At 38.2% G+C, this 23,344-nt stretch overlaps 1 protein-coding gene across 10 annotated transcripts in view; it reads left to right on the top strand.

The window, feature by feature from the left end:
* Positions 1–23,344, top strand: part of PAK3 (p21 (RAC1) activated kinase 3) — a 288,728-nt gene that overhangs the window by 222,751 nt on the left and 42,633 nt on the right. For all 10 annotated transcript variants that reach the window (XM_070462202.1, XM_070462204.1, XM_070462200.1 and 7 more), the window contains 3 exons: positions 1,322–1,453; positions 3,317–3,482; positions 10,965–11,028. In XM_070462202.1, coding sequence (XP_070318303.1) covers positions 1,322–1,453; positions 3,317–3,482; positions 10,965–11,028 — 362 coding nt within the window. The remainder of the gene's footprint in view (positions 1–1,321; positions 1,454–3,316; positions 3,483–10,964; positions 11,029–23,344) is intronic.

Here is a 23,344-nt window from a genome sequence, read left to right on the forward strand (position 1 = left end):
GCAGGTTTTGAATGATATGCGGGTAGCCAAAAAGATGAGGACATTATCTTTCAAGAGGTGCATATTTCTGTAAGAAGATGCCGAGTTTGCCATCAGGCAACTTGAGTTCAAAGGGCTGGCCGAATTTCCAGATGGAGATAATTGATTAAACTACTTGACTAAGGGTGGGTTTCTGTTGATCAAATGAACTAAATTTGGAACCTTAAGGTCAAGTTGGATCACTTTTTTGGGACTCAGTAACTTAGGACTGTGGAATTGCACTTTATGTACTTCTTGTGGTTTTAGGAGGAGGTTGTACTTCACACTGCTTGTGCTTTTGTTGCATTAGAAACACTCCCAGTAGACCTAGCTATCCTATAGGGTGTGACTTCATGGGATTAACAACGCCTTCTGAATTGTTTACAAGTTTCAGCATCTTCTAGTAGCCTGGATGGGAATCAAAATAGAAACAATGTTGTAGTCACTAAATGTGTTAAACTAATAGCTATATAATTAATGTGGAGTTAATGATGCCTCCCATAGTCGTAGGAATCTGATTTGCTTCTCATCCATCACAAATTCGTTGGTATTAGTGTTATTAAATACTAAATACTGTTCAGGGACCTACTCTTCAATTTGAGGCTATTTGGACATTTGTGTGTATTTATTGTACTATCGGGGCTTCCCAGGTGGCGCTAGTGGTAAAGAACCTGCCCGCCAGTGCAGGAGACACAAGAGATGTGGGTTTGATCCCTGAGTCAGGAAGATACCCTGGAGGAGGGTCATGGCAACCCACTCCAGTATTCTTGCCTGGAGAATCCCATGGATAGAGGAACCTGGTGGGCTACAGTCCATAGGGTCACACAGAGTCAGACACGACTGAAGTGACAGCACACACACACACACATTTATGCCATATCCAGGTGCATGCTCTTATCTTTAGGCACAAAATAGCCCTTTTCTTGTCGATAAACTGTCAGCAGTCAACACAATGACAACTGGCCTGGTACAAATTCAAGACTTTATTAGCAATTTGATTTTTACAATATATTCATTGATTTAAAAAACATTAAAACTCAAAAATGTTATATGAATAGTTCACTGTTTTTGAGCTCAGTAGAAAATGAAAGGAACTTTTAAAATCTCATGGTGCTTAAATCCTGACCTCAAGTTATCTCTGAGTGTGTGCAGGTCCTGGCCACCAAACTGCAGACAGTTCTGCTAATGTGTAAAAGATGAAATTCCCTCCTATCCCTACATGCTTAAATATCTTATCTTCCTTTTCTCATTTCTGAAGAAAAACAATGAAGAGTTAATACCTGGTCTTTGTTTTTATCCTAAGAGTACGAAAACAGCATCAGAGCCTCCTTTGGCTCCTCCTGTGTCTGAAGAAGAAGATGAAGAAGAGGAAGAAGAAGAAGATGACAATGAGCCCCCACCAGTCATTGCACCAAGACCAGAGCATACAAAATCAGTAAGTCCAAAGTGACTGTTTCCAAATGATTCAACAGATGTCCTTTGAAACAATCCTAGAGTTCAAAACTAGTTGATGACTCAGTATCTACTGAGCATCTGTGTTCCCAGAACTAGAATGAGTGAGTGAAAGTCGCTCAGTCGTGTCCAACTCTTTGTGACCCCATGGACTATACAGTCCATGGAATTCTCCAGGCCAGAATACTGGAGTGGGTAGCCTTTCCCTTCTCCAGGGGATCTTCCCAACCCAGGAATCAAACCCAGGTTTCTTGCAATGATAGCTCAGTTGGTAAAGAATCTGCCTGTGATGCAGGAGACCCTGATTCGATTCTTGGGTCAGGAAGATCCCCTGGAGAAGGGATAGGCTACCCACTCAGTATTCTTGGACTTCCCTTGTGGCTCAGCTGGTGAAGAACTAGAATCTAAGATACAAATTTGGTTCGGGCTACTATTTAGAGATACAGATTAGCACGTGAAAGCAAAAGAATAATACCAAACAATATATAAATAAGTGCTAAATTTTAAAACCATGGCAGAAGTTAAGCTAGAGAATGAAATCCATGGGAATCACGTAGGAAGTATTGCATCAGCAGAGGAACCAAGACCGCAATTAGCACAGCATGTTTGGGGGCCTCAAAAGACTAACTCCTATGAGCTTTCAAGGGCAGTATACTTGAAGCATTGTAAAGTTTTTTTTTTTTTAATAGAAATCAGTTGTCTTTAAAAGCTTATTAAAGGCTGAGGGGCAGGGTGGAGGGAGGGATGAATAGGTGGAGCACAGAAGAATTTTAGGGCAGAGAAAATATTCTGTATGCTACCATAATGATGGGTGCATATCATTACGTTGTTGTTTAGTCACTCAGTCTTGTCCGACTCTTTTGCAATCCCATGAATTTTCCAGGCAAGAATACTGGAGTGGGTTGCCATTTCCTTCTCCAGGAGATCCTTCCTGACCCAGGGATTGAACCTGCGTCTCTTGCATTGGCAGGTGGATTCTTTCCACTGAGCCACCAGGGAAGCCCACATGTTTATACACTCATCCAAACCCATAGAATCTGCAACATTAAGAGTGAACCATACAGTTGTTGGATTGAAAGTAATGAAAAATAGGATACTTGAATATCATAATTCTATTGATCCAGTCTGTGTGTGGCCAAAAATATAGTAGCCTAATGCTACCTTTATTATAGTTTGCTCTTCTAGTTCCTCCTGCTTGACTTCTGTAGGTAAATACAGTTCGGTAAATACCTCTATAGAAATTGATAGCCCTGGAGGCTGCCATCTCATACACAAGATGATAGGAGACAGAGAAGGCATTTCTGGAAAGAAAGAATCAAGGCAGAAGGTCAAACATAAATTTTGAGAATTAGAAGAGAGATAGCAAGTATACTCAGACCATAAAACTTTAGGAAGATGATGTAATTATCTAGGGTTATATAACTATTTAGTTACAGAATTTTCACTAGTATCTGTATCACCCACACTCGGTGATTTTAGATTCAAGGGACACTGACTTTATTGCTGTTGTTGTTCAGTTGCTAAGTCATGTCTGACTCTTTGCAACTGCATGGACTGCAGCACGCCAGGCTTCCCTGTCCTTCACTGTCTCCCAGAGTTTGCTCAAGTTCATGTCCATTGAGTCAGTAATTGAATATATTAATGATCTGCAAAAATTGATGCTTCTAAAGTCATAATTGTAAAGGATACATTTAATAATTATGAAAGTACATGATAATAAATCATTGTGTGTATGTTTTTAAAAAAGAGTGAACCACATGTAAACTGCAGACTTTCACTGATTCTGATGTGTCAGTATTGGTTCATCAATTGTCTTTAACTTATAACAAAACTTTTTGTCTTTAAGATCTACACTCGTTCCGTGGTTGAATCGATTGCTTCACCAGCAGCACCAAATAAAGAGGTCACACCACCTTCTGCTGAGAATGCCAATTCCAGTACTTTGTATAGAAACACAGATCGGCAAAGGAAAAAGTCCAAAATGACAGATGAGGAGATCCTAGAGAAGCTAAGTGAGTTTTTTTCTGCCATCATCTGTTTCTTCATGGGAGCATTTCTCATAAACCACTTTGAGTGGGAATTAAACCTTTAAAAATTTGAACCTGCTTGCAGGCTCCCTGACATCATGAGATAAAAAGTTTGAGATGCACTGTATATTTTAAATCTCCACCCCCCTTACTCCTAATTACACAGAAACCAAATATTTTCACTTGAAAAAAATCAATTTAGAGGAAAACTTCACTAAATGAATTAAGTAGTAAGTTTTATTTTAAGATTATATCTCCCCCCAAAGAGATGAAACAGTCTGATGAAAAATATCCTATGATCATACCCCAGGGACGCCCACCTGATCAATCATGATAGATAATTCAACCTCAGAATCCAACACAGTCAATCAAAATGGGCAGCCACAATAAAATAGCCCTTCCTCTTAATTTAGGAGCATTGCTATATGGACAGGAAGTCAGGGCCAGCAGATGCTTTCAGCCTCCTACTTGCAGTGTTATTAGTATATCCATGCTTGTGCATACACAGTTGCTCCATTTTACAAAACACTCCTTTTCTAGTTACCTTTCTGGGTGAGAGACTTAAAAAAAATTCTCTGTTGAAAAGAGTCAAAGTTCTGTGAAGCATACTCATTAAACTCATACTCCAAAAGTATCTAACAAATTGCAAGTTTTCTACACTTTATGCCCTCAGTCTAACTCCTACTCATCCTTCAAACCTCAGCTCAAAAGATGCCTCCTCAGGAAAGCTATCCTTGTCTCTCTAGTATGAGTTGAGGGATCTTTTTACTGCCTCTGTCATGCAATGGTTTGGTAGCATCACCGACTCAATGGACATGAGTTTGAGCAAACTCCGGGAATTGGTGAAGGACAGGGAAGCCTGGCATGCTGCAGTCCATGGGGTCTCAAAGAGTCAGACACAATTTAGTGACTGAACTTTGAACCACTGCAGCAAATAATCCCACTGTACTTGTCTGTCTTCTTCACTAGACCAGGAGCTCTTTAAAGATGAGGTTGTGTCTTCTTTTCCCACATGTCCAGCTCTAATAAAGTGCCTGGTACATAAAAGGACTTAATGGATGCTTTTTGATTGAATGGGTGAAAAAATGAACAAACAAGTGCCTCTTGACCGGGTTCCTATTTGTCTGTTCTCTGCCAGAGTCTTTTGGAGGAAACAATCAAAAAAACAATTTCCTGATATTAAGAAGCTTACAATTTTATTTGTAAGATAAGGTTTAATAATGTGCCACAATTAGAGAAGAGGACACTTTCTTGGTCATGCAACAGTCCATCTAAAAGAACTCAGAAAAGGAAGAGAATGGTGTAGGCTATAGGCCACAGGAAGACTCTGCAGAGGTGGTCGTAGGGCCATTTTGCCCTCCAGGGGACATTTGGCAGTATCTGGAGACATGTTTATTCTCACAGCACAGGGAATGCCACTTGCATCTAGTGGATAGAGGCTAAGGATGCTTCTAAACACTGTAATGCAAAGGATAGGCCTCCTTCCTTTCTCCTCCACAGCAAAGAATTATTCAGCCCCAAATGTCAGCAGTGCTGATGTTGGAACAATCTGAGACAGAGGTATTTGGGAAGGCTAAGTTTCGGGTTACAGTAGTCAGTAAGTGCTCAGAACTGGAACTGAGGGTTTAGCCAATTGACTTTACTGTACGTGATTAAACATGCCTCTTTAGTGCTGACACCAACTATTTCCTGAATAAAAGCAGAAATAATTCCCATTTACTAAGTGCCTTCTCTGCTGGCCACTTTACATACATTATCAAGTTTAATGTTCACCGTAATTCCTTGTGGTAGATTTTCCTAGCCTTATTTTACAGATCAGTGAAAGTAAGCCTCAAAAAGCTAAAGTTACCAGATCACCAAACTAATGCGTGATGTAGCCAGAGTTGGAATTCAAATCTCTTTGCCTTTGGAGCTTGTATTATTTCCATTATTCAGTTTGCTTCTGCATATGCTGGCTGTCTCTTTGTGTAAAAGGGATGAATAAAGGAAAGAATTGCCTGGATAATTTCAGTTCAAGTATTCTTGGAATACTTAATGCCTTAGTTTTCTTTATTTTGCAGATCCTATTATATCAGATTTTAAAAATATGACAGCCTTGCTTTAGTAAACATGATTATTTGATACCTATTACAAATCTCAATAGATTTATTATAATGTAGGCACAGTCCATGTCAAAGTGGACTCCACTATAAGCGGGGAAAGTGGGAAGGGTGGCCTCACCTTTAGTCTCAGGAATCTGATTACTGTGAGGTGGGTAGCCCAGACCACAAAGCTGTCAGGCTGTTCTTCCATGCAGATAGCAATTGTGAGGGCCAGCCCTTGGGACCATTCATTAATGGCTGAAATGAACAGATCATCTTTCAGTTTTACACAGATGGATGGCCTGGGTCTGGCTTGTTCATTGTGGTCTGGTCTGAATCTGATGGAAAATAAGAAACCCCTACATTTTACTGAATTTTTTCAAAAGGTGCTGACTGTCAGCAAAATTGTGCAATCCTAGAAATTGGTTTCGGGCTTCCCTCCTCTGGGTCCCACACCTCCTTCTCTTGCCGCCCCCCACCCCAGCTGAAATTTCCCACTGAAAATTCTTTCTCTTAATTTACCCTCAAATAGAGCCAATATGAGTTTAGAGAGTTCTTTTGTTTTTTATTTGGTTGTTTGCAGAAATCAGAATGTTCATTATGCCAAAGAGAAAATCTTTTCATGGTTGGACAACTTAGTTTATTTGATATGTAGGACAATACACTGATTGACTTTTCTGTCAATGAAACTGCATCATGAGCCCCATTTTTAAATACTAGTATTTAGTGATTTCTTAAATCCTTGTCCTTTAAAGTGAATGGTTTGTTTCTCATTTAGAAAATTGCTCTGGTTGGAAGTTTTTCTGGTATTGCTATCATTTTTTCCTTTTGATTTTGACTGGCTGGTTTTCTTCACTTTGTGCCTATTGTGTCACAATATTTTTTTAATCCTATCTTTAGTATAATTTATGAATACAAATTATAATGGCTCTGATGAAAGAGGTCACTGTAAAAGCTTGTTTTGTAATTCAGAATTGTAAACAAGGTTTCCTGTTCACTTGCTTTGCATCAGTAGATGGCAGCACACACTCTCCTGTGACTGGTAATGGACGTCGGGGTGCCATTTTATTTGAATAGCAGTTAAATTCAGAAGCAGGAGTGCATCAAAATGGTTGTCTTTTGGTAATTCTTATGGAACTTCCCTGATGGCTCAGCTGGTAAAGAACCCGCCTGCCAATGCAGGAGACCTAAGAGATGTGGGTTCAATCCCTGGAAGATCCCCTGGAGAAGGAAATGACAATCCACTCCAGTATTCTTGGCTGGGAAATCCCATGGACAGGGAAGCCTGGTGGGCTGCAGTCCATGGGGTCGCAAAAGAGTCAGACATGATTGAGCATGTGCACACATATACACACAGTCCTTGTGAAAGGATTCATTTCCAGTTTTTGTTATTGTTGTTTTTATCCTGCATACCACAGAAATAAAAGTTGAATCATTTACTACCATAAAACACTGTTAACTAATGCCTGCCAATTGGATTTGGTCATAATTCAGAAAGTGGCTTGGGCTGAAGCTTACTTAATTTTGCTCAGTCTACGAAAAACAGTTTGCTCAGCAACTTATAGTATAACTTTCTTAGAAGACTTTAAACTATTAATAAAACTATGGTTTGAAGTGACTTTAAAATCATCATTTTACTAAAAAAATTAAGCTCCAGGTCCTTACTAACCATTAATAGCTAGCTTGAATAAGAGTAGTTCACAGTGTTGTAGAAATCTGGGAGGCAATTTGAAAAATGAAATAGCAACTCAGGAATCATTAAATTGGTGATAGATATAATTCAAGTAAAATACATCTCTGTCTTAAAATATGGGACATTTACAAAATGAAATTCCTAATTTTATTTGTTTTTAATTCAACAGATATTTATTGAGTAACCAATGTATTCCACACACAGCTTTATATGAAGAAGCACTGGGGATACAGAGATGCATAAGACATGGCTCCTGTCCTTAAGACACGATCTATAAGGGGATGTCAAATACATAGATATAGACAGAAGGATGATGGATTAAGTACAAAGAAGGAGAGCAAGAACAAAAGCAAGAAAAAAGCAAAAGTGTCAGAAAGAGAGAGAGAGAAGGTGCAATCGTAGTACAGAGAAGTTATTAACTTTATTCCAAAAAATCAAGGAAGACTTCCTAGAAGAGGCTTAACTGAAGCTGAGTTGAAGGATGCATAAGAACTTGCCAGGAAGAAAACTTAGAAGGACATTCTAGGCAGAGACTAGCACACAAAGGAGGTATAAAGGCATATGCTTGGGAATGTTAACTCATTCAATACCACCTGAATATAGAATTGGTGGTAGATGTTGGTACTAGAATTTTAAGAGAAGAAGCCAAATCACGTAGCAGGATCTGATCATGAGCTGCAAGTTGTTCATTTTGGTGACAGCATAAGGTTCTAGTGGGGGAGATGAGATGGAGAATGACGCAGGAGCCAGATATGAAGGACCTTGGATTCCATGCCAAGGTGTTTGAGCTTTACCCTGTAGGTGCTGGGGAAGCCTCCAGGAACCCTGAACCAGAGAATCACATGATCAGGTCTGTACTTGGAGCATACTAATAGAGGTGTGGAGCCTAGACTCAAGTGGGTGAAGGCTGAAAATTTTGAGTCCAGTTAGGAGGCTGTTTGAATAGTTCAAACAAAAATGAGGGCCCACCTAGAACAGTAGTAATGAGGAAATGATAGATTCAAAGGTATCTAGGAGGTAAACAGAGATAGGCCCAGGACTCAGTAGAAAATTCCTTGTGGGGATGAAGGTAAGGGATGAGTCAAGGTGATTACCAGATCTCTGACTTGGGCTCCTGATAAGTGGGATGGTAGTACCATTGACTGAGATTGGGAATACAAAAGGAAAAACCTTACAATAACTCACATATGGTGAGTCTTCTTTAACCTAACTGGAACATGAACTTGCTTGTCTTACAAAAAACAAACAACAACAACAAAAACCTAACCACCATGGATGAACCACCCATGAGTGAAACATTTATTATTTTTTCAAGTATACTATGTACTGGTAATTCTGAATTAAATTGTTCACTAGCCCAGAAAGTAGATCATGTCTAAATTAGCACAAAGTATTATCTGTAGCACACAGTTTAGCTCTGGAAAACATTTTCTTGTTCACATTCATTTGGTTAACGGATTCAGTGGAAGCCATTGTTCTGGGCACTGAAGTTACCAGAATGAAAAGACAACGTTCTGGCCCTCAGAAAGAAGCATGTATGGGACTTCCCAGGTGGTGCTAGTGGTAAAGAACCTGCCTGCCAATGCAGGAGATGTAAGAGATGCAGGTTCGATCCCTGGGTTGGGAAGATCCCCTGGAGGAGGGCATGGCAACCCACTCCAGTATTCTTGCCTGGAGAATCCCAGGGACAGAGGAGCCTGGCGGGCTACAGTCCATGGGGTCACACAGAGTTGTACACAACTGAAATGACTTAGCACGCACACAAGTCTCATTAGAAGGATCAGAGAAGAATTCACAAGGGATGACTTGATATTATACTTACATAATAAATAGGAATTCACGGAATTGATAAGAAAGGGAAAGGGGGAGCATATCCAAAGACCAGATCCTTGGATAGTGATGGTGTTGCTAGGATATAAAGTAGGAATGTTGGAGAGGAGAGGAATAATATAAGGTTAGGCTTGATTGGGTAGGGGCTAGATGCTGCTCGATGGTAAAGGGCCTTCTATGCCAGACAAAAAATTTGAACTTGATCCTGTAGTAAGGAGGAACTTTTGAGGATTTATGGATAATGGAGTGAAATCACTCTGAAGTAGGCTGACCTTACATCTCAGTTTACCCAAGATAGTCTTGGTTTATGAATTATATGGTTACCCTATTCCAGAGGCATTGTGGAAAAGGAATTAGAGAAGGCAGAGTTTAGTGTTAGGTAATGACTAGGACAAATGTTTGGACAATAGATATTGAGGGCCTAAACAATGTCAGTGGCCATGGGCATGAAGAGGAGAAAATGGATAAGAGTGACAATTAGCAGATAGACTCCATAATTAGATCATGTGTATAAATCTTGTTTTACTGATTCCACACTTCTTTGAATAGGGGCCATGTTAGTAAGATATAACTTAAAGGTAATGATACTGATGTTTAAGATAATTTAAAAGTACTGATACTGATACTGAGGTTCAGAGAGAAAAAGGAGAGCTGAAAGTATCCAGGTAAATGATTTCCTTCAAAGTTGTCCTCTTGCAAACTTATTCCCATGATGCTGCTGTGACACAGAATTTTCCTGTACCTATTTGAGCATTGCATTTGAAGAGTCAATGTCATTTCCTTTAAATTCATTCTGAGTAATGGCAAGTATTGATCCTCTGAGTAGTGGATTTGATATTCTGAACTTGTAAAACCAGTATTTTTTCCCAGAGCCAAATAGGATAAATGAATGGTTTTCTTGTGTGGTTTGTCAACTTATTCCACAGTGTTTGAAACAAAAACAGTAAATAGATAAGTGCTTGCCCAGGGATGAATTGGTAAGCAAAGAGGGAATCCAGAGTGACTGCTAACCCATACAAGATTTCTTTTTAGGATGATAAAAATGTTCTAAAATCAGATTATGGTAAAATTTAGTAAATTTGTGCAAGCCTAAAGATTTACTCAAAGCCATTTAATTGTGCGCTTTAAATGAGTGAACTTGATGGTATGGAAATCATATCTCAGTTAAACTGTTAACAATGTGTTGAATGCTAGCAGGGTCCTAGGTTCAAGGATGTGTGGAGATTTTTAGGATTTTATTTTATAATTATACAATTTTTAATTGAAGTATAATTGTCTTAAAATATTATATTACTTTCAGGTGTCTGGGGAATGTATGTTTTTAAAAAAAAAACAACAAGCCTCATTACTAAACTGTGTTCTTTATTAGACCCATCCCCATCCCCCATTGCCCTTAGTATAGTACTGGGTACATATTAATTGCTCAAGAGATATTTACCCAGCAGAACTGAATGTGCTGCAGAATTGAATGTACACAACTTCACTCTAATTCAGAGAAGATAGTGATTTTATTAAATACTGTGTTCAAGTCCTTAGCTGTTTTTATCTCCTAATCTACAGTATCCTTTTATGGGAACTTTTTTTATAAATGTTGGGTTATGATTAGTTCTTTTTGTTTCCCAAACATCATCAATTTTGAGTATAAGCATCTGGGTTATTACTACTAGTTTAATTAATATATTACTGTTTATTACTTTAATAAAATTTATCATTATCCATATAAATTTTAGAAACCACATGAAAATGTTTCTCTAACATTTTATTTGTCATTGGCTCTAGCATCTTAAATTTTAGTATTAAATAGAGGCAAATCAATCAACTTAAATGTCTCTCTCTCTCTCTTTCTTCCCTCCCTCCCCTCAGGAAGCATTGTAAGTGTTGGTGACCCAAAGAAAAAATACACAAGATTTGAAAAAATAGGTCAAGGGTAAGTGATTATATATATGAAAACTGTGTGTGCATGCTTGCATGCACATTAGCTTATAGGAAAACTCCTGCCCCCTCTACATCTGTATGGATGTTATGTTTAAGATCCTGTTTCATTGTCAAAATGTAAAGTGACAGGTGGTGGGAAAGGTCCTTACTGAATGATCTAGAGGTGGGCAGAGTTGATGGATTGAGTAAGGAAGAAATAGATTAGTAATCCCTGAATGGGATGGAGTTCATCATTTTCACCCAGTATGCTTATAAGAATGGCCCTGCTGCCAGAGATTTGGTTCAGCAGTCTGGAGTGGGGCCTAGTAACCTGAACTTTGGAGCCGTTTCCTCAAATAATCCTGACCCATCAGCTAGACCTGGAAGCCAGGGGGTTAGATCATTCACTGGAGTTAAAGGTGGGAGTTACCAGTTCTACAAGTCAGCTGTAAATAGATATGTTTCTCAGGCCTCAAAGTGAAACTAAGCAGGAGTGCCTGAGTAGGCAACCGGCTTTGAAATAGGAAAATGTTTTGTTTAAAGAGAAATGAAGCATTCTAAAGGGGTGTCCTTTAAGGGGAAATGAGACAAGATATTGGGTTGGCCAACAGATTCGTTTGGGTTTTTGGTAAAATGTTACACAAAATCCCAAACAAATTTTTTGGCCAATACAATATTTAGGTATACCAACTCCTGTATGCCAGGAACCAAGATGGCACCCCAGAGGTCTCCTGACTGAGACCGGGGCTGGGAAGAAAGGGATACAGCTGATGTACCTGCAAATTGTGCTATCCCCTCAGCTAATGGAGTCTGTTTTCAGGTAAGAGAATGTAGGATTTCTTCAGCCACCTCACTGCTTTTCCTGGGATTCTTAGGTTCAGAAAATTATATATTGTATATAAATTGGGCTATTTTTTTGTGATTTTTATATTTCATTTCTTTCTCCCCCTGCCCCGCCCAACTTTTGTACTAATGTGTCTTTTGAAATTGCCAACTTATGTCAGGAAATGAGGGAAAGGATTCATTAGACATTTTGACTAGAGGATAAGAGGGACACTCGGGGATTGTGCCTGGTAGGAATCAAGGTGAGAAGACCCTAAGAGGGAGGCAGAAACTCAGGGAGAAATATATGGCAGTGTCTTTTTCCAATGGAAACCGTAATGGTGGTGCATTTGAACTTTCTAGAGAGTAGAATATATACCTGTTTGTGCTCTTGCTTCATCCCTCATCATTTGATGTCACTGGTATTCTCACTTGCTCATTTAAAAAGAATTTTGTGAAAAAAAAAAAAGAGTTTTGTGGTGTCTAGAGGTCCCCTAAAACTTAACAAGTCAAATAGTAGTCCTGCCCATTGCTCTAGGACAGTGCTGTCCAGTAGAGCTTTCCAGGATGGTGAGATGGTCTCCATCTGCATTGTCCTATGTGGTAACCACTAACATTTGTCTGTATAAAAGTGAAAGTTGCTCAATCATGCCCAACTCTTTGCAACCCCATGGACTAGGGAATTCTCCAGGCCAGAGAGAATGCTGGAGTGGGTAGCCTTTCCCTTCTTCAGGGGATCTTCCCAACCCAGAGATCAAACCCAGGTCTCCCACATTGCAGGTGGATTCTTTTTTTTTTTTTTCATTTATTTATATTAGTTGGAGGCTAATTACTTTACAATATTGTAGTAGTTTTTGCCATACATTGACATGAATCAGCCATGGATTTACATGTGTTCCCCATCCTGAACTCCCCTCCCACCTCCCTCTCCATCCCATCCCTCTGGGTCATCCTAGTGCACCAGCCCTGAGCACTTGTCTCATGCATCCAACCTGGACTGGCGATCTGTTTCACACTTGATAATATACATGTTTCAATGCTATTCTCTCAGATCATCCCACCCTCGCCTTCTCCCACAGAGTCCAAAAGTCTGTTCTATACATCTGTGTCTCTTTTTCTGTCTTGCATATAGGGTTATTGTTACCATCTTTCTAAATTCCATATATATGCGTTAGTATACTGTATTGGTGTTTTTCTTTCTGGCTTACTTCACTCTGTATAATGGGCTCCAGTTTCATCCACCTCATTAGAACTGACTCAAATGTATTCTTTTTAATGGCTGAGTAATATTCCATGGTGTATATGTACCACAGCTTTCTTATCCATTCGTCTGCTGATGGGCATCTAGGTTGCTTCCATGTCCTGGCTATGATAAACAGTGCTGCGATGAACATTGGGGTGCACGTGTCTCTTTCAGTTCTGGTTTTCCTCAGTGTGTATGCCCAGGAGTGGGATTGCTGGGTTATATGGCAGCTCTATTTCCAGTTTTTTAAGGAATCTCCACACTGTTCTCCATAGTGGCTGTACTAGTTTGCATTCCCACCAACAGTGTAAGAGGGTTCCCTTTTCTCCACACCCTCTCCAGCATTTCTTTACCAGCTGAGCCACAAGGGAAGCCCAAGGATATTGGAGTAGGTAGCCTATCCCTTCTCCAGCATATCTTCCCAACCCAGGAATCGAACCGGGGTCTCCTGCATTGCAGGCGGATTCTTAACCAACTGAGCTATCAGGGAAGCTGTGGAGCACTTCAAATGTGTCTAGACTAAATGAGAGCTATTTATTTGCATAAATTTATTTGTTCACACATTTATTGAATACCAACTATGTGCCAGGCACTATGCTAAGTGCAGGAGAAACAGAGTTTGCTAATGATAGTGTGGGCTTTCAAGGAATTTATAATCTATAGTGATGAATGCTTGAACAGGCTAAATAGGATACCTTGGGTGACATGCCTACTCAATTCACCAAAGTGTAGGGCAGGATTGGCTTCTGTAGCCATTATTTCCCACCTGGAGTTTTCCTTCTTAGCTTCTAGTGAACTGGTTGTTTTATTTAAGTTAGGAAGCTATGGCTTCTCAAGTCCATGTATCAATACAAACCTTAACTCTCTTTTTGTCCAAAAGGTTAACACCATAAGGCAGGTTAAAAAATACAATATTATGTACTAAGGGAACTTGAAAGGGAAAAGTTACCTTTTCGATTTTATTTTAATTGAATTGGGTTCTTTGATGGAGCTAACATTGCAGAGCGATACACAATCCCATAGAGAAATAGCATTCCAGATCTTTGCTGTCCAGTATGGTAGCCATGTGGCTATTGAGCCCCTGAAATGTAACTAGTCCAAATTGAGATATACTGTAATTATAAAATAGGCACCTGATTTCAAAAAGTTACTATGAAATAAATGATGCAAAATACCGTAGTAATAAGGTTTATATTGATTATATGTTGAATTGATATTTTAATACATGTTAAGTAAAATATATTATTAATATTAATGTCACCTTTAAGCTTTTTTAAATATAGTTTCCCCCCAAATTTAAAATATGGCACATGTTAATATGTTTAATGGACAACACTGCCCTAGTTGTAGGTTTAAATGGGAGCTTTTTATTTGTTCATAAAGTGTTTTTTTCAGAGTTGTCTTTTGGGGCATGAAAGATGTTATAATTTTGTTTTGATTCCTTATTCTCCCTAAGACCCAACCGAGCCAAAAACATCACTGAATTTAGAAAAGAAAAAAGTAAGAGATGGTTTTAAATATTTCCCAGATACCAGGTAATGAAGCAAGACTGATTTCTCCAAGAACAAAGATTAGGCTGCCAAGCTATTTTGCATACCAAAGAGATTTCCCCTCCTGGATGGTATTTGTGCTTCTAACCTCTGAAGGTGCAAAAGGAGAGTTCTATATTTCTGCATACCTTTTAAAGTTTTTGCAATCTAAAATGAAAAATCAAAGCAGAAATCGTGCTTGCCACTGCAGAAAGATTTAACATCCCAACAAGTTCATCATTATCAAGAATGATGAAACTGGCAGATAGTTCACTCACAGACCACATTCAGCTTTTAAATAAGCCCTTAGAGGGTAGGGAGTCTTTTTTGGGGGGAGGGGGAAGTCCTCAATTTACCTAATTTTATTATAGTTATATTTGATTAGGCTTCATATTCAAAATATTAATTTGCTCTAACCAGCATTATTTTACAGGGAGGAGTTGAATTGGCCCCAAGCTATTTGGTTTTACATTTTCTATTGCTGAATATTGATGGTTCCTCCAAACCTATCACTTTCACTGCATTCTTTTTTTTAATTAATTTTAATTTTTAATTGGAGGATAATTGCTTAACAATGATGTATTGGTTTCTGCCATACAACAACATAAATCAGCCATAAGTACATATATATGTATATATGTATGTATCTCCCTTCTCTCATGAGCCTCCCTCCCACCCTTCCCCCAGGACTCTTTTTGATTTATCCTTTTTATAGCCTTTTATTGTCTAGCATAGTCCTTTTGTACTTAGCAAATCCCCCTAAAACAGTTTTAATCAACAGCCAGAGTTCATTTGGCCAAGCTCAGAGATTTATATAGCTTCCCCTGTCTGCTTTCCCCATTTCTCTGGATCTGTTTTTGCCCCAATAAATATTTGTTGAACTAATAAAAATGTTTGTCTTTCTAGCTCTTCCTTTCTTCTGTCCTATCTTTTCCTGAGTATATGCATGTCTTTCTAGCTCCTTCTGTCCCTCTCTTTTTTTTCCAATGTGTCTTCAACTGTTTCTCATAATGACTAGATCAGCCTCACATTCTCCTTTGGCTTTATGGCTATTTGTGTGTGTCACATATCTGTCTTTTTTTATCCATGTTGGTTTCACCTTCTGCCCATTTTCACATACACACCCAACTAAAATGGTCATCATATAAAATCAAGATGTATTTACATAGCTATTAAAGATGTAAGCTAGTAACTTAAATCTGTTTATTTACTCTAACTCTATCGTTTATTTAATAAACTCATTTTTTTTCATTTTTGAGTAGATTTTTGCTCTCTTCCTAATTTTAAAGGGAATTAGCAAAATATTGATTTATTTCTGTCTAGACCAGGAGAAAAACACTTAAATTAATTTTCCTTTTACTTAAATTGCTCTCAATGGATTTTCCCATGAAATATTGACCCAAATTAGATAAACTAGATTCTACTCTCAATATGTGGGCTTCCTTGGTGGCTCAGTGGGAAAGAATCTGCCTACAACTCAGGAGATGCAGGTTTGATCCCTGGTTGGGAAGATCCCCTGGAGAAGGAAATGGCAACCCACTCCAGTATTCTTGCCTGGGAAATCCCATGGACAGAGGAACCTGGCAGGCTACAATCCATGGGGTCACAAAGAGTCAAACATGACTGAGAGACTAAAAAACAACAATTATTAATGTATAGAGTTTTTATTTTCCTTTCAAGCTTATAGAGTTTGGGTTTTTTAAAAAATTGTTTTGCTTTACCTACTATGATGGTGACATTCAAACCTGTGTCAGTATCCATTTGGTGCTAGGAATAATCAGCCCCAGTATTCCATTTTTAGCTCCCTGGAGCACAACAACTTACTATTGGGAGCCAGATTTGAGAGGAACCTCTCCATTAATCACCCTCATCTACTTGGAAAATGAAAATTTTTCCAGTATGGGTTCCTGCTCTCCCAGCATTCAGGCCTGGGGCCAGAGTATTGGACTTCATCTCTCATAAATCAAATTCAGAATTGCATGTCTAATCATTTGAGGCCATAGCTGTGACTTGAAGGCTAAAAATGACATTATTTGATCAGATTTGCTGTGAAAAGTATCCTATAAGTGGCTACCAAATCTAAGTATTTAGTGCAGATGTATGTATAGATTAAAAAGAAACAGAAAGAAAGAAAACAGGACTGGTACCCCACAAATTATCATTAACTTGACAATATGAGTTTCTCAGAAATATATCTGGTGGAGATTTAAGCATCTTCACTGTCTAGGATAGTTATAGAAAAGAACTTGTTTAATAAATGAGGTAGGGTGAGACACCAAAATTAAATATTGATTTTCAGTCAACAGCTGTCATTGGCTCACCTGTGCAACTCCTGAATAAGCAGTAGCTGTGTAACAGAGGGCTGAATTTGTGAACATGGCAGCTGTTCGAACAGATTTCTCATTAATATATTTGAATTCATTTTAACGTCTTTCCTTAAACGAGAGTGCACTGAAAATAAACCTTTTTTCTCTTGCAAGTTTCTGTTTGTTTTCTCTTCAACATTTTAATAGAAAAATATTTTTCAGGAAGCAGCTCAGAGGAAATGGTTTGGATCCAGTTTAACAAATAACGTGTTTCATTCAGTGAGCTTTTGTCAAGGGTCTACTATGTGGAATGCAGAGTAGTTGTTAAGAACTAGGTTCTAGGAGTCAACAGAGACCTTACTAGCTCTCAGAACATTTAACACAGAGAAATGGAGAGTTGTATTAAGAAATAAGCTGGGCTGCCTCACTCCCAGATGCATCTACCTTTCCCCCATCTTTATCCACACACTCTTCTTTTCTGCACTGTCATCTCCCTCACAAATCGCTCTCTGGCTGTTGCAGCCCTAACATCTTTTCTATGTCCTTCTGAATCCTCCAGCTTAGATCTGCATGGGCATGTCTACACCACTTATATCTTAGCTTGTCTAGACATATAAAATTGGTTGAAATTCTGAAATCCATGGTGAAATAAAGGGGGACTATTTGGAAAGTTTGAAGAGAAAGAAAGCCCAGATTCTGAAGTCAGAAGGCTGTTGGCAAGGTGTTTAGTTTAAGCACCAGTTCTCAGTCATAGTAGGCAGAATTCACATACCTTATAAGGTTGTGAGAAATGAATGAGAGAAGATATTTAAAGTGCTTTGCACAGTATGTAGCACATAATGAAGGGCTCCAGAAATGATAGTTATCTTTAGGGGTAAAAGTCACACCCACAGTTAGCAAAATACAGTAATTATTATAAATAATTACTAAGAGCTATGAGGACAGGGAGAAGGGGACAAATCGTTTATAGCCAGGGGACAGGTGTGATGAAGAACTCTTCGAGGAGGATGCGGTTGAATATTGGGATTTAACAAGTAGCGATTATAGCAAGTTTCAGTTGAAGAAGACCAAGTAAACACATACTTCAGTCTGTAGGTTTCATTCATTTTGATATCCCTAGGACCTGCAATAATGTCTGGCACAGAGTAAATATTCAACAAGTATTGGATGAATGCATACTGAAAAGACTAGAAGAATTAAATCAAGAATTCCAATTCTATAGACAGTCAAAAGTATATTTTGGCAGGGAAGTTAATAGGACATAATGCTAGAAATATCAGTCAGGGCTATGTTATGAAACACATTGAGAGATATAAGCAATACCGTGTTTTTTCTTTGTTTGAGCTTAATTCTTTTAAGTAGGTAATACTTGGACATGGTAGAAGATACAGAGGAGTAGACAGTGTCCCCCCAACCCTTTCCCCTCAGCCTCTCAGTCACCTTGCATGAAGGAAATGTCCAGAAAGAAGTTGTTTATGATTTCTTATATTTTCACAGAATCTCTGCACACTTACACAAACACATACACATGTGTACATGTGTGCTCCTACACATTATATATGCTCAAATATTAGTTGCACTGTTTTTTTACTCACCTGAATACACAAAGTATTAGATATATGAATAAATGGTGTCTACTTATGACATTTAACTTGTTAATTCACCCTTATTTACATATTTAAAACCACACATTATATAAAATCATGTATAAATTAGGAGACATTTTTCTACTCTCAACAATTCACAAGCGGTGTAATTCAAAATCTGCCCATGCATCTTTATTGTTTTTTCTAATCCCGGAGCCCCCTTTTTGAGTCCCCCAGCAGTTAACCAAGTACATCATCTGACTTCCATCTAAGATCTTTGAGAGGAAATATTTTTGAATCTACATATGATTCTGACCCTGGATATTTTATTCCTAGTTACAATTACCCATTTATATGACATTAAGATGATTGTCTTCTGAATCTATCCTGTAGGTATAGATTTAGATCTTAACAATAACTCTATACTATATCACTTTTAAAAATCTCTGTTACGTTTTTCAGACTTACACAAGAGTAGAGAAAATTGTATAGGAATAGGACCTCCCATATTCTTAACACCCAAATTCAACATTTATTATTATTTTTAATGTAATCACCATGCCATTATAACATGTATAAAAATTTAACATCGAACACCCAGTTGATAATCAAGAGTTGGCCATTTGTCTCAAAAATGCAGTTTTTGTGGAAAGTCCACCTTCACTTATAGAAGTCCACTTTCATTTATGGAAAGTCCACTTTCACTTTCCATAAAAACTGCATTTTTGAGACAAATGGTCAACTCTTGATTATCAACTGGGTGTTTGATGTTAAATTTTTATACATGTTATAATGGCATGGTGATTACATTAAAAATAATAATAAATGTTGAATTTGGGTGTTAAGAATATGGGAGGTCCCATACAGTTTTTTCTACTCTTGTGTAAGTCTGAAAAACATAACAGAAGTTTAAGTTGATTTATTTGTTCAAATCAGTATCCAAAAAGTTTCACATATCACATTTGGTTGTGTCTCTTAAATCTCTGTACTCTAAGCAGCGGTACCCAACCTTTTTGGCACCAGGGACTTGTTTCATGGAAGACAATTTTTCTACAGACTGGTGGTGAGGGGACGGTTTCAGGATGATTCTCATAAGGAGAGCACAACCTGGATCCCTTGCATGCACAGCTCACAGTAAATTTGCACTCCTGTGAGAATCTAATGGTGCCCGCTGATCTAACAAGAGGCAGAGCTCAGGTGGTAATGCAAGTAATGGGGAGAAGCTGTAAATACAGATGAAGCTTCACTTGCTCACCTGCCGCTAAACTGCTGTGCAGCCAGTTCATAATGGGCCACCAACTGGTACCAGTCCATGGCCTAGGTACCCTGCTCTAAAGCATCTCCTTTCTTTTACTGCTGCCATTTACTTACTGAACAAACTCATCATCATCTTGTATATGCACTTCGTGGATTTGTCCATCGGTTATATTTGATTCCATTTACCTTGCTTCCATATTCCTTGTATTTCCTATAAATGAAAGTTAGATCTAGATGCTTAATTAGGCTCAGGTTCAGTTTGGGGTAAGATTTCTTTGTTGGTGGTGCTCTGTGTTTCATAGTATATTATATCAAGAGGTACAGTGTCTGATTGTCCCATGTTTTAGTGATGAGTAGATCAAAAGACTCACTGGGTGATTGTCCCCTCCAATGCAACTTTTGTCATCAGCCTTTCATCTAATAGTTCCATCTATTGATGATTATTGCCCAAATCAATTATTTCATTAGAGGTTACAGAATGACCGTTTTTTAAATTTTAACATTCCATCTACATTTATCGGTTAAAATACTTATGTTAAAAAGAACATTGTCTCTCTAGCTGGGGAGTCTTTGGTTACCTTGAAATACAGCTCATGCAGGAAAGTCAAGATAAATACTTAATTTTTAAATTGCTATTTTTCAGTATAACATGTTGGTACTCAAGCTACTTCTAAAGGTGTCCAATGAGAGGTATTTTGATTTAAGTAGGAGAGGGAAGTATTCTCTTTTATTTAAAAAAAATCTTTATAAACTCATGAGTTTTTTATGTTTTCAGTCCGTTTCAATTCATCTATTACTGTTTTTGATGGTCAAACTGTCCCGTCTTTACCTACTGGAAGCCCTTTTCATTGCATTCGTTTTGTTTTTTGGTTTATTTTTTAAATTAAAAAAAATTATTAGAGTAAAATTGCTTTATAATGTTGTTTTGGTTTCTACTATACAGCAAGATGATTTAGCTATACATATTCATATATCCCCTCTTTCACAGATTTCCTTCCCATTTAAGTTGCATTAAGCTTGGAAGTGACCTTTAAAAAAGTTTGTTTTTATATCTAACACCTGCATTTATGAGGTCATTCCTTAAGAAATAATTTATTTACATCCTTTCTTTCCAATTCTGACAGATACTCTTTATGAGCATCCAAAACTAGCATTGATTGAGAATATTTCCACTTACTGTGTCTCTCCTAAACTGTACTTTGTGGATAAAAATAAATGGGTATGGAGAATTACTACATTATATAAACAATTTTATAAGGATATGAATAAAAGGCCATTCCCTTTTTTTCTGAGGGAAAAATTGGGAGAGAACCCCTTACCTTGTATTTGGGATATATGGTGCATTTCTCTTTGTGTGTGTGGGTGTGCAGGTGCAGGCTGTGCATATATTTTTAACACAAATGTTAACACACTGTATATCTCCTTTGCTATCATGTGCCTATGTCTTAGAGATGGTTCCATCTTGGTGCTCCATTCTTTTTAACAGATGCACAGTGTTTTGCTGTTTCGATGTACCAGGCCCAAATTGATAGACATTTAACTTGTTTCCAATATTTGCTACTATGGCTTACAAATAAGCCATTTCATGCATATGCAAGTTTATCATTAGGATAAAATCCTAAAAGTGGAATTGTTACATTAAGAGATAAGTATATTTTTCATTTCCAAGTTGCTCTCCAGAGAGGTTGTTCCATTTAACACTCCCACCAACAATGTATGAGGGTGCCTCTTTGTCCACACTCTCGCCAACACAACCATGTTCAAATATGTGGGGTTTTAGTACAATAATGAAAACTGTCCCCACACTGATTTTCAAAGGAAAAAATGTTTAAGAAAGATATTCTAACAAGAAATTATGTGTCAAAAGAGAAGGCTATCCTGAAGAATTCAGTGGCCAGTATAATCCATATTTGTACTATACCACAGTAACTTTTTTGTATGTCGTGTCTCTTCATATATTAGATCAGCCATGCAGCTCAATTTGTCAGCAAGTGACAATGGGAGGATTTCTTGAAATCATTTTCTCCTATGCATAAAGATGTATATCTGATGCAAAGAAATTTTTGTCTACTCTCTGGATCTTTGCCAATCATATCATGTAGAACATGACCAGTTACTCAGTAATTGCAAACAAACATTTTTTGGAAGCCCTCCAGTCCCCATCCCTCTAAATTAACTTTAGTTTTAGTGCTTAAGCAAACAAATATATCACATTAAGTATTTTGCAGACTTATCACTTCTTATTATTGTAACATGACATCCCCATATGGAAGACGAATATTTTTGAAACTTGTTTCTTCAAGGACTGGATGAATAACAGCTTGCTTTGCAAATATGACAAAGCAGTATTCAGCATAGAACTCAGGGATAAGTGCTGAGAATAAAACCTCTGACATGTTTTTCTTTGTTCAAGAAAATATCTGCAAGAGCAGAAGTGGTATCTCAAGGGCTTACAGAAGTGATTTTTTGAGTAAGACCACCCACCCCCAAAGTGTTTGCTTCCTCATCGGATCTATTCGGGACTGCACAAGACAGAACACTGTTATGAGGCACTAACTAGATGTAGTATGAGCTTCATAGTAGATTTTGTGATGAAGGGGATTGGAAACACATTAGCATATGTGAAGAACAGTGTTTATGGAGAAATGGAAAATGCTCTTTGTTCTACTTCAGTTCACTTCAGTTCAGTTGCTCAGTCATGTCTGACTCTTTGTGACCCCATGGACTGCAGCATGCCAGGCTTCTCTGTCCATCCCTCCTGGAGTTTACTCAAACTCATGTCCATTGAGTCGGTGATGCCACCCAACCATCTCATCCTCTGTCTTCCCCTTCTCCTCCTGCCCTCAATCTTTCCCAGCATCAGAGTCTTTTCAAATGAGTCAGTTCTTTGCATCAAGTGGCCAAAGTATTGGAGTTTCAGCTTCAACATCAGTCCTTCCAATGAACACCCAGGACTGATCTCCTTTAGGATGGACTAGTTGGATCTCCTTGCAGTCCAAGGGACTCTCAAGAGTCTTCTCCAACACCACAGTTCAAAAGCATCAATTCTTTGGCACTCAGCTTTCTTTATAGTCCAACTCTCACATCCATACGTGACTACTGGAAAAACCATAGCTTTGACTAGACAGACCTTTGTTGGCAAAGTAATGTCTCTGCTTTTTAACATGCTGTCTAGGTTGGTCATAGCTTTTCTTCCAAGGAGCAAGCGTCTTTTAATTTCATGGCTGCAGTCACCATCTGCAGTGATTTTGGAGCCCCCCAAAATAAAGTCTGTCACTGTTTCCATTGTTTCCCTATCTATTTGCCATGAAGTGATGGGACCAGATGCCATGATCTTAGTTTTCTGAATGTTGAGTTTTAAGCCAACTTTTTCACTCTCCTTTTTCACTTTCATCAAGAGGCTCTTTAGTTCACTTTCTGCCATAAGGGTGGTGTCATCTGCATATCTGAGGTTATTGATATTTCTTCCAGCAATCTTGATTCCAGCTTGTGCTTCCTCCAGTCCAGCATTTCTCATGATGTACTCTGCATATAAGTTAAATAAGCAGGGTGACAATATACAGCCTTGATGTACTCCTTTTCCTAT

This window comes from Odocoileus virginianus, unplaced genomic scaffold (genome assembly GCF_023699985.2).
Source record: "Odocoileus virginianus isolate 20LAN1187 ecotype Illinois unplaced genomic scaffold, Ovbor_1.2 Unplaced_Scaffold_1, whole genome shotgun sequence".
NCBI classification, from domain to species: Eukaryota; Metazoa; Chordata; class Mammalia; order Artiodactyla; family Cervidae; genus Odocoileus; species Odocoileus virginianus.